Raw genomic sequence first — 12,224 nt, forward strand, 5'->3', positions numbered from 1 at the left:
TTCTGGGATAGGTTGGGCCACGAAGGATACAACTGACCCATCCTTCAAATCTGGGGAAATGAAGGACGCATTTGTCGGACGCATTTGTCGGAGTCTTCGAATTTGGGCAGCTTTCGTCGCCTGGCTGTGATGTCATCGGTCTACAAATGCGGCCTCTGAATTTGGACACAGCTTATTTGGACTTTGGCTAAAGTCTATGCGAGCGGACTCTGGATATAAAAATCTAGCCCAAAAGTCTAACTGAATTAGCATCACTCATTTTTAGACAAAATAAAAGACTTAGTGTATTTTCATTGTGCATAGATTTTTTTGGGTGAAACAAACCGGCTATGTAATAATGCACAGGCTAAAACTGGACTATGTGTTTTAGCCTGTGCATTATTGCATGAACTATTCCATGTGCTGATGAAATGCCATTCACAATATTTTTGCCCAGTATATGAAGTTCATGTGGAGGTTTTCTTATACATAAATTACATAAAGAATTAAAACTACTTGTGCTAGAATTGGTCTATATTGAGCCATAAGCATTAATATGCCTTTTTTAATTCATGCCTAAAATATTTTTTATTAATAAATGTCAACATTCTCAATTTGTGGTACAGTACCACATTGTAATGAAAAGAAATTGAGGTTTGTTTGATTGTTTCCTCTTTTTTGCTTGCAGTGGGTGCATCCATTTGTTTTTTGCCATCACAAAGTGGTTGTGGAGTGGTGCACGGTGAGCGTGTGCATGCGACGAGCTTGTGCGTGAGACTGTGTGCGTATGAGGCTGCGTACAGCGTGTCTGTATCTGGCAGACATCAGGTTGTACAATAAAGGATTGACGGCGGCACTGAGGTAGAAGAGCACGGAGGACACAAGATTAAAATACTGAGACAGATAATATAAAAAGTACAAGTGTGTATCAGGGGGTGCGTATGTGTCGCTGAAGACTGTGTCATTGTAGGTGTGGTCATAGTGCAGCTCTGTAGATGCTGCAGAATAGGCAGTTGTGGGGATGGGAGGCGCAGTTTCAGGTTTGTCATGTTGTGACTTTATGGTAATTGATAGCTTACTTTGCAGGCTGTGTGTGATTGTGTTTGTGCTTCTTTGCAGTTGGTTATGTGTGTTTCTGTTGTCTGGTTGTGTATTAATAACGTGAGCCGAAACATTTTTATTTTGAGTGTGTCCATTATGTATGTCGGTCTTTTCATGTCGCCCTTTTGTGTGTGACATGATATGAGAGTGCAAGGACAGTGTTTCAGTGTTTATGTCCAGGTCTAAGTGGCTAGGTGGGTTAGTAACAGTGGGTATGGTGACATCTTTTCTGTCCATGCTGACATCCGGATGCGTGATAGTGTCTGACTGGGAGTTAGTGTCCAGGTAAGTTTCCTGTCTCTCAGTCCCAGTGCCCAGAGAAAGAGAAAATATGGTTCGACCAACATGGAACGGCAGCCAACACAAGACGAACGCCAAGACGATCACTCCTGAAGAAAAAAAGATGAGAACATTAAGTCAGAACCGCCAACGTTCCAGATCGAGTCCTGACCAATCACAGCATGTACTACATGGACTACACTATGCAAACGTCTTTGCCCACCCCTCAGTTTTTTTATATGTTGTTTTAAAAAATGGAAAATAGGCACAGCCATTAATGTAACCATGTACAAACATACATGGAAATACAGGTCGAATGAGCGTCTGAGTCAGTATTAGGTATGACTGCCTTTATGAACTCTCTCAGGCAGCTTTCGTATAATTTCTTGAAGCAGTCTTCAGGACTAGTTCTCCAGGCTTTTTGAAAGCTCATCTTTGGATGTTTGTGACCCTTTGGTTCCATTCTGTATCAAGCTGTTTCTATACGGCTCCATGACGGACAGGCTTCCAAGAACGAACTAACCCATCAACAACTCTACCAACTTAATGTAAATAAAACAAAACTGCTTGAATATCCCCCCCCCAAAAAAAACATGTCTCTCACCTGGCCGCCATACTGGTGAGAATTTAAAAGAATTTGAAATTTTCAAATTTGGAGACTCATCACTCTGACACTCCTTTTTTCAGTCCAGTTCCCAGCAGGGGCTACAGTAGGTGGATCAACTGAAAGGTGTGTGTGTGTGTGTGTGTGTGTGTGTGTGTGTGTGTGTGTGTGTGTGTGTGTGTGCGTGTGTGTGTGTGTGTGCGTGTGTGTGTGTGTGTGTGTGCGTGTGTGTGTGCGTGTGTGTGCGTGTGTGTGTGTGTGTGTGTGTGCGTGTGTGTGCGTGTGTGTGTGTGTGTGTGTGTGTGTGTGTGTGTGTGTGTGTGTGTGCTTCCTCACCCAGCATTTTGACAGTGTTCCTGTGACTCTGGTCTCTACGGCTGCTTTTTGGGCGGAGCCACAGTGTGCGCCCAATCAGACTATATACCACTCCCAGAATGCAGAGAGGTACCAAGAAATACAAATTGGAGAGAATCATCATGGCTGACAACAGGCCAGAGGAGATGGCAAAATGTGTACAGCGGCACTCTCTCTTGTCAGTCTCTCCCCCACGGCCTTCATTGGAGCTTCCGTCCATTCCTCCTCCCTCGTCTTCCTTTTTGTTTTGCTGCTCTCCCTCTAATCCCATCTTTCCGTCTCCCTCCCTTCCATGTTCAACTGTATGTTTTTCAAGTTTCATTTCACCTTTGTCTTCCGGTGGCCTGTTATCTACTTCTGCTGTTTCGGTCTCCACTTTTTCTCCGATCCATTTCAGTTCACCAGCTCGTTCCTCCCAACTCTTTGTCTCTTTTTCACCCCACTTTATTCCCTCTAGACCTCCATCCATGTGTCTGCTTTCTTTTTCTCCTCCACCCATCGTAAACCCTCCCTGATCTCCTTCCCTGCCTGTCCACCCCCCGTCTTCTTTCCATTGGATGAGCCCGAGGTCTTCTCGTCCAACGTCCTCCACTCCAACCATGACCAGCACTGGTGCGGCACTCACAGCCGCACTCAGCCAGAGGCAGCCTATGATGGCCCGGGTTCTGCGCCGTGTCACTACTGTCTTGGCTGTGATCGGCCAGCAGACTGCCAGGTATCTCTCCAGGGAGAGGAAGGTGATGTGGAGGATGGTGCAGAAGGTGCAGCACTCTGAGAGGAACATAGTCAGCTTACAGGCAAGGTCTCCCAGGGGCCAGGGCCGGGGCCTCCAGAGCTTGGAGAGACAGAACAATTATTTTCCTCTGATTGCATTTTATACCTTTTTTAACCTGTAAAGAATATGTGAGCAGTGCATAGCATGTCAACAGAATCAGATAAGAACAAGTATTTAATATTAACTCAGCTGCTTAGTTTAAATGAACATTCTGAAAACTATAAGAAAATCATAATTTTCTACTTATCAAGACAAAAGGTATCGTTTTCAGTCAGTGCCCACCTAACCAGAGCGAACCCCCACAGGCACACGAGAGCATGCAAACTCCACACACAACTGCCCCACTGTGACCAGATCATCCTCACTGAACTGAGCTTTTAGCTCCTTTAATGCCACCCTTCCTGTCGGCCCATCTGTTGATTGGCTGCATGCTTCAGATGACTATTTTAAAGATGTCTTCTCTTTATGAAATTATACAGAGTGCTGCCTTCCTCCCATCACCCCAACCAGTCACAGTATGGCCACTCCTCCCTGAGCCAGCTCCTGCAGGAGGTTTCTTTCCTGTTATAAGGGAGTTTTTCCTTCCTACTAGCACCAAAATTGTGTGCTCATAGAGGGTTGTCTGATTTTTAGGGTTGTCTCCATTTTCTCCACTGTAGGATCTTTACATTACAATATAAAGCACCTTGAGGCACCTGTTGCTGTGATTTGGGGCTATATAAGTACAAAGAAACTGTCTGAAATTCAGTGTTCAGCTCAGTCTGAAGCCTGTCTTTGAGTTTGTACGTACACAGACCTCGTTATGTAAACCATGTTTTACTGAGCGTCTGCCATTCTGACAATATATATGAAAGAACAATTTAAAACTTATTAGGGCTCTTTATTATTGTGGCAACATATGGGTTAGTTGTAACGTTTGTTCTTCAAGCTCTTGGCGTCTTACAGAATCAAAGGCCAGATCTGTCTTTGCTTGTGTTAATTAAGTTACGCTGCACAAGGAACATGATAAAACCCCATGCAACTAACAAAAATATGACTTGTTATTTATCCACATACTTAAAGTGATTGTGCCAAGCCCGCGATAGAAGAGTGATTTAAGATTGCTCCAAGTGTGACACAAGCTTTCAATGTAACAAGATTTAATTTAGAGGCAGGGGTCCCCCTGAGGGGAAGGCAACAATAACATCTTTAAACAATTACTAGAAAACACAAACAGGAAGCGAATCTATTGTGCCTGCTTTGTTCACCCAATGGAGTGATTTTCTGTGACTCGACTAAACCTAACTAACATCATGATTTGATTGCTTAGTGCCACAACGTGGCTGTAGGTCTGGTGTTCAGGCCAAAGTAAAGCAAGCATGCATTACAAAATATGCACTGTGTCAGTAGATACCTTATATAAATCCAGAGGCAGCAGCAGGAGTATCAGCAGATCACTAACAGCCATGCTGCTCAGGTAGAGGTAGGTGGAGGTTCTCATGTGTGGACGCAGCCAAACCACCAGAATTGTTAGTATATTTCCCAGGAGGCCAAATAACATCAGGGGGATGTAAATCACAGTCACGCACACTGCAAGAAGAAATAATTATCTGTTTTTATCATATCTCGATTTGATCTGTTTCCATCTATCTTCCTCATATACATAACACACACACACGCACACACACACACACACACACACACACACGCATATATATACATATATACAGGGGTGCACATACGTGGTCCGCAGGTGTGCATGCGCTGTCAAAATAAAAAACGCGCACCAGATAAGAAGTTGTCCGCTAGAGTGGGATTTTCACGGCACCACATCTCTGTGCGTTCATCATTTGTTTGAAGCCAGCTCACCTCCTGCAACCACTTTTCCGAGAATACGCGCTTCTTTTGTGGTTCGGACTCCTGACATTTCTTTGGAGGTGGAGGAACACCAAAGTAATTGCTTAAAGGAGCTTTTCGACATCTTTAAGAGTTCTAAACAAACTCTGTCCTCCTCCAGAAAATCTTATGGACACAAACACGCGTCGCAATTTCTTATCTGGTGCGCGTCTTTTATTTTGACAGCGCATGCGCACCTGCGGACCACGTATGTGCACCCCTGTATATATGTATATATATGTGTGTGTGTGTGTGTATTTTTTTTACATATTGTATAGATTTCTTTACAAATAATTCAATGAAACTATAGCCAGCAGCTGGTTAGCTTAGCTTAGCACCAACCATAGACTGTACATAAAGGTGGACATGCCTTTTCAGCACAGATAATAAAAAGGATCAACATTTCCAGATACTAGACAAAGAGTGTAGCTAGAATCATGTCCTCATATTACCACCGCTGCCTGCTTGATATAATGAGAAAACGACAAGGAGAATGCAGAGTGGATCTGCCTGGAAACACAGGCTTCACAGGCTAGCAACATGTGAAATACCTGGAAAGGCTTCTGACTCTAATAAGGACGTCATTAGAGTCAGACCTTTTTTTTCCTAGAAGAGTTGCCCCCCTTTCCTTATCACTGACTGCATAAAAGGAGAAAATAAAACCTAGTCAAAGATTAGGCCAGTGTTGCCAACTTAGCGACTTTTCTCAACAAGCAGCGGTGCTGCCGTGGGCACCTCGCCCGTGCCAAAGTGCTCACGGGCGGAGGATAGTCCTCCCCCAGCAGGAGATGTTCACCCCTATGCGTGCAAACTGCAAATGAATCGCACATGAGTGAAGCCGCTGCTCCCGCACTGACTGTAACGCAGTCAGTTCTTCTTTTACTCTTATGCTGTTTTGTGGATCACAAGGTTTAAAACTACTAATAAACACACAAACACACACACAGAGTAACTCCACCAGAGCGCCTATTTCGGGTCACTTTTGCCGGTCCAAGCCCGGGTAAAGGAGCAGGGTTGGAATTGTGACATTAAAAAACAATAATTGCTAAAAGAAATTTAATTTGCAGTTCTAAATAAACTCTAAATGCATTTTTTACTCACTTTATGTCTCTTCCACGATGTTATTTTTCTCTCCTACAACATAGGTTACAATTACATTAGCATGACCAATTATGCAAATTAGGCGATGACATCATTTAGCATTAAGCCAATAGCGATTTTCCTTAATGAGGAGTTGGCAACACTGGATAAGGTTGCAGTGTCCCTCAGACTGACATTCAGGTCAGGCCCCCCGCTTGTAAAGTCTGGACTTAAAACATCAGCTTGAGCTTTCAAAACACAACTTCAATAACCATGTGTGGTGTTTCTTGTTATATAAACTTTTATATACGCTCTGGACACAAAACGTGGAAATGGAGAGTGCTAGCTAATAAACAAAAAAAGAAGAAAAGAAAAGGAAACCCTATATGTCATAGGTGTCAAACTCTGGCCCGCGAAGCCATACCAAATTACTATTAGAGCTGGCCTACTGGTATTATACAGCTAATATATATATTGTTTAGTATTAAGCTTTGCTTGTTCCATATTCAGTTTTTCAGCAAAACGTGTTTGAGTCCATAAGAAAAGATTCATTCTTAAATCTGGAGGAATAAATATATTTCAATAAATATTAATGTTAGCCCGCGACTTTGTTCCAGTTTTGAACTTTGGCCCACTGTGTGTTTGAGTTTGACACCCCTGCTATATGTTAAGATAAGCAGACGAGCCTCTGGCATTAGATTTCAGTGCCTTGTGCCATGTTTACATCAGATAAAGTTTACTACTGATATTGACAAATTTAACTAACAGGGACATGTAACCATGCAAGCTTGCACGAACATCTCACAACACAATCCACTGCTGATGAGTTGCTTAGATGTGAGTTGCACAACCCATGAAACCAATCCTTTTATTTAGCCTAAAACCACATGTACAGAGCAAATCAGGTTTCTGGAGTGAATCAAGCAGTACTCAGCATCACCCTGAAAACAGCATTATACACCCAAACTACTTTAACACCAATGGAACGTAAGAGAAAATATGACTTTGAAATATTCAGATACCACAATTTCCTTCAATCAACAATTTGTTCTTTTTCTTTCTAAAGAGAAAGATGCGCTGTAGCTGCAGGTTTTTATTTTTATTATTTTATTTCTAAGACTACTTTTACAACTGTGTTTACCCACCTAATTCAATCAGTCCAAACATAGGTTCCTCCCAGTGGCACTCTTGGTTGGAGCAGTCCTCCGGGAAGCCGGACGTAAGGCCGCAGTTTTTTTCTCCACAGCCACGGCCCCCGTCTACATCCATCAAATCCATGATGGGTGGGGTGCGAGGGGGGAAAGGGTGGGCATCGACAAGAAAAGTGACAGCAGGAAAAGCAGCGGAGTATGTCCCCCGGGTTACAGGGTGCAGAGGTGACGCACGCTGATGGATTTCCTATGGCGCTCGATAGCGGCCGACGCTGACAGCGATGTTCAGGGGAGAGAAACGGTCCAGTTAAAACACATTTAGACGGGTTTACAAGACAAAGTGTTGGCGATGTAAGTGAGTACAGTTAAATTAAAGGTTAACAACAACATTATAGAGTACACACCAGTGTTTACATCGGCCCTAGCTCCAAAAGTCACAACTTTATAACATCAAGAAAACCAGTGTACAAATATGGAGGCAAATATGAGGACATGCATATTCAACATTGACTGTAATGGTCCGTTTCTCCAAGCAATACTTTTGTTACCATGTGGAACAAATAATATCAATGAAAACAATAACAACAACAAAAACATACATATTTTTGTATTAGCATTTTCAGATTGAAAAATTAGCCACAAAAGCACATTATAACCTAAAATACTCACTGACTGAGCCTCGGCGTGTCATGTATCGCTGCTGCAGACACACACGTCTGCCTTGGCCGTGACTTACACACCTACCATCTCTCTCTCTCTCTCTTTCTTATACCTCTCTCTCTCATGTCTTACTGTGTACAGCACCCTGCGCACCACATACCTCTTTTACACTACGCCACCTGATGTTTCCTAAGATGCCACCGGCTGTTTCATGTCGTAATGAAATCAAACTTGTTTCAGGACACCTTGTTCTTGTTCAGATGTATCTTTGTAAACCTTTTCTCTGATGGCCGTTTCAGTCAGAGGAGGCTTTCTCGTCCATTATGAGAAGTTCTTGTTCTTTTTCTAATTGTGCTGTCATGAACATTCAGCACGTTAATCGAGGCCTGTGAGATAATAATAATAATAATAATAACTTTATTTATAAAGTGCTTTCAAACAAAGTGCTGTACAACTAAAGGGATAAATAAAATAAAAGTGATACATAGCAACACAGGTAAGAGACACAATACAAGTTAAAAACAATACAAATGTAAAAACTAAAAGCCACAGAATTAAGACATGTAGGATGAACAAATGTGTCTTCAGCTTAGCTGTAAAAACCTCCACAGAGCAGCCTGCCGAATATCTTGAGGGAGGTTGTTCCACAGAAACGGGCACGAAAAGGAAAAGCTCTCCAACTGTCTTTGTTCAGGCTCTATGAACTTTTAGAAGGCCAGAGTCCTGAGATCGGAGAGCACGAGAACCTGACAAGGTAGCCAATGCAGAGATCTCAGCACAGGGTAATGTGCTCAAATTTCCCAGTTCTTGTTAAAATGCGAGCAGCTGCATTTTGCACCATCTGTAGACCTCTAAAACTTTTCTTTGGTAGGCCAGAAAGAAGAGCGTTACAATAATCAATGCAGGAAGACACAAATGCATGGACAAGAACCTCTGCAGTGTCGCTTGACAGAACTTGTCTGATTCTGGCGATGTATCTCCTGGGTGTTTTGGAGTTTGTCCGAGTAGTGCGCAGTCTGAGCTTGGGGTGAATTTGCTGAGATGTCCACACCTGGGACGATTGTGGCATTGTGTTAATACCTGAATGTTTCAAACCAGCAAACTGCCAAACGTTCTGCTTTTATAGGTGCGCTCACAGTCGCTGATTATCAGTTAACCAGGTTCATTCTCTTGATTGTTACAGATACAGAACAGTTGTTCTTCGTTTGTGACAAACTTTATTTTTCTCGTGACTATTTATAGTTCTGAAGTGGAAATTTAAAGCTCTAAAAGAAATAACTTTCTGAGTTTAAAAAAACCTCTTGGATTGTTAGCTCAGCTTGGTCCCTAACAGGACAATACATTCATGTATTTTACTCAAAGATGTTGTCTAAGCATTTACTTCTGTCTCATAACTATGTACAAATCACTGTCCTTATTTGGAGCAGTTTTTAATTTGTACTTAAAGGTGGAGGCCATAAAACACGAAGACTCATGAACACAATGTATCACAATGGTCATAAGGTGATGTTTTCAAATTTGGCACAAATATTCTCATGGAAAATATCACTGTCATCTCATACAACAAGGTTTTCCCAAGAAGCATAATTAATTCATGAGCAATTATAACATTTTTCACATTTTGTTGATTTTGTTTGTGGGGATAGTTTAATTGAAAAATCTAAATTGCCCATAGGTGTGGATGTGAGTGTGGATGGTTGTCTGTCCCTGTGTGTTGGCCCTGCGACAGACTGGTGTACCCCACCTCTCGCCCTATGACAGCTGGGATAGGCTCCAGCACCCCCGCGACCCTGAAAAGGATAAGCGAATGGATGGATGGACATTTTGTTGATAATCCAAGTGATCCCAAATAATCAAAGAGTTGGCAGTTCGTCTTGTAACCAGAAGGTTGCCGGTTCGAGCCCCAGCTCGCACAGTCTCGGTCGTTGTGTCCTTGTGCAAGACTAGAGATGGGTATCGTTTAGGTTTTATCCGAAATCGGTACTTTTGAAACGGTGCCGGTGCTCGAACCGGTGCTTAAAGAATGGAGAACACAAAATTGGTCCAAAAACCTCTCATGTTCAGCTGTTTTTTTGTAAAAAGATAACAATGTTAGCCTTTTCTGCAGCTATGGGGCATATATGGTATCACTCTTGGCTGGAAGCAGTGCTTAAACAATGGAAAAAACACAAACTTTGTCCAAAACCTCTCATGTTTAACTGTTTTCCACTTTTCCTTTGGTCATTTTAGCCTTTTTGGCCAGGGTGAAGGGAGTATCTGCCATCAAACAAGAAGACAGCCGCATGTAGCTACGATGATGTGTGCTAGTTCACCTTACATGCATTAATGTAATAACGTGGTTAGCCTACTCAACGTAAATTACACACGAACAACATTAAGCTACTCACGCAGAGAAGAACGGCTGCTGCTGCATCATCATCCTCATCATTTCTGCTACACTGGCAGGGCTAGGGGCCAGGACTCTATTCTTCGGGTTTTTGGGGGATGTTGCTAACTCCGGGTCTGATAACAGGCACCACACCCGCAGTAGATGTGCACGATGTGAGGTCTCGCAGCAAGCTATCAAATACGGCGCATTTCTCAGCTTTTAAAAAAAAACGCTATGCGTCGCCAGGTGTTTCATGGGATTCGAGGTGTTACCTCCTTTGACAGTATCACAGTATCAGCTTAAAGCACTTGTTGCTGCTGAGTTTGCATCTTTTGCTGTGAAGTACAGCCAGACTTTTGACCGCTTCGCCTTGGGCATTTTTAATCTGTAGCTCTGCTCTAAAAGAACATACGTACCTGGACCCGCCTACTATCCTCGGAAACGTAAAATGATTGGCTAGAATCCAAAGTGTATCACAGCTCAGGAAAAAAAAGCACCGAAATGTGCGCTGCTCTTCGGTCTGGTTACTACCGTTTATGTCAGAACCGGATGGTAATTACACCAACACTGGCACCGGATACCAGTACCCATCCCTAGGCAAGACACTTCACCTGCCACCTACTGGTGTTGGCCAGAGGGGCCGATGGGGCGATATGGCAGCCTCGCTTCTGTCAGTCTGCCCCAGGGCAGCTGTGGCTACAACTGTAGCTGCCTCCACCAGTGTGTGAATGTGAGAGTGAAGGAATAGTGAAATTGTAAAGCACTTTGAGGGCCCGAAGCGCTATATAAATGCAAATTATTATTAAAACTAAAACTCACGAATGGGAGGGTCGAAGGTGATCATTTCCATTTGTCTGATACTGAATTGTGGGTGCCCACCTTTAAAGAGTGGTGATGCTACAGATGTTCTGGACTACGAGGTGTGCAAGGCATCCACATGTTAGAATTGGGAGACTAATCTTTGTATTTGAAACATTGTCCATTGTTGAATCAATAACTTTCAGAATCTGCTTTTTTGTCAGGAATTTGACTGTTTTTGTTTCTCTCAGTGAAGTTACTGCTGACTTCTGTCAGTACAGACAGAAGTCAGCAGTAATGCCAACACAAACAGTTTGAATCTGGATGTTTACGCCATTGCTCTGTCTGTGTTCAAGTATCTTCCCCAAGGATACATTGGCATGCAGACTGGAGCAGCCAGGGTTTGAACCACCAGCCTTCCAGTTAGTAGATGACCTGCTCTACCTATTGGGTAGGAAGTCTTTGATATTCACTAGAGTTATTTTTTTTTCCGTCATCTGTTTGCAAAGACTTGTGAGAACAATTCAATGAGTATATAAAAAAATTAGGTCAGGGTTTGTCAGTGATGATGCTTTATACCTCAGAGGGTTAACAGTTATATGTGGGTGAAATGTGCATGTGTAAGGAGCTTGGTGACTTTGTTGGTGGTTTTGCCTAGAGCAAAAAACACTTCTGGAAGGGATGAGCCATCTTATGAGCTTTTGAAGCTCATAGAGATAATTTCGTTTTAAAGGAAGTCGTATCATTGCTCAGGTCAGTTGCCGGCAGAATGGAAATGGGTTGTTTTTCTAGCTGTCAGACTTGGCGATGAAAACAATTGTTTCAGCCACACAGTACTTCTACAATAAAATGATGTCTGTGATGTGTTCTTTTCTTGATAGACAAAAACTTGAAGGAGTTTACATAAATACAATTTTATATCAACTGACCATAAAATAGATAGCACAGCGGCACAACAAGAAGGTCCTGGCTTTGGCCTTCCCGTGCAGGGGTTTGCATGTTTGTATACTCTGGCTTCCGCTCACAGTCCAGACATGCAGTTATTGGGATTAGGTTAATTTGAAAATGGTGGTAGGTGTGAATGTGAGCATGAATAATCTCTCTGTGTTAGCCGTGTGACAAAGTGGTGACCTGTCCAGGGTGTAACCACCTCTCGTCTTATGGCAGCTGGGATAGGCTCCTTGCCCCCCACGACCCTGA

General features: G+C 42.9%; 1 protein-coding gene across 1 annotated transcript; it reads right to left on the bottom strand.

The window, feature by feature from the left end:
* Window positions 1-505: 505 nt before the first annotated feature.
* LOC120736890 lies at window positions 506-7,325 on the bottom strand. Its single transcript, XM_040037253.1, has 4 exons — window positions 7,193-7,325; window positions 4,486-4,661; window positions 2,300-3,152; window positions 506-1,469 (listed from the first exon to the last, which is right to left on the bottom strand). The coding sequence occupies exons 1-4, from the start codon at window positions 7,323-7,325 to the stop codon at window positions 694-696; spliced, it is 1,938 nt and encodes a 645-aa protein (XP_039893187.1). The 3' UTR covers window positions 506-693.
* Between the last annotated feature and the right edge of the window lie 4,899 nt (window positions 7,326-12,224).

Source organism: Simochromis diagramma, unplaced genomic scaffold, assembly GCF_900408965.1.
Source record: "Simochromis diagramma unplaced genomic scaffold, fSimDia1.1 OVJJ01000516.1, whole genome shotgun sequence".
Lineage (NCBI taxonomy): Eukaryota > Metazoa > Chordata > Actinopteri > Cichliformes > Cichlidae > Simochromis > Simochromis diagramma.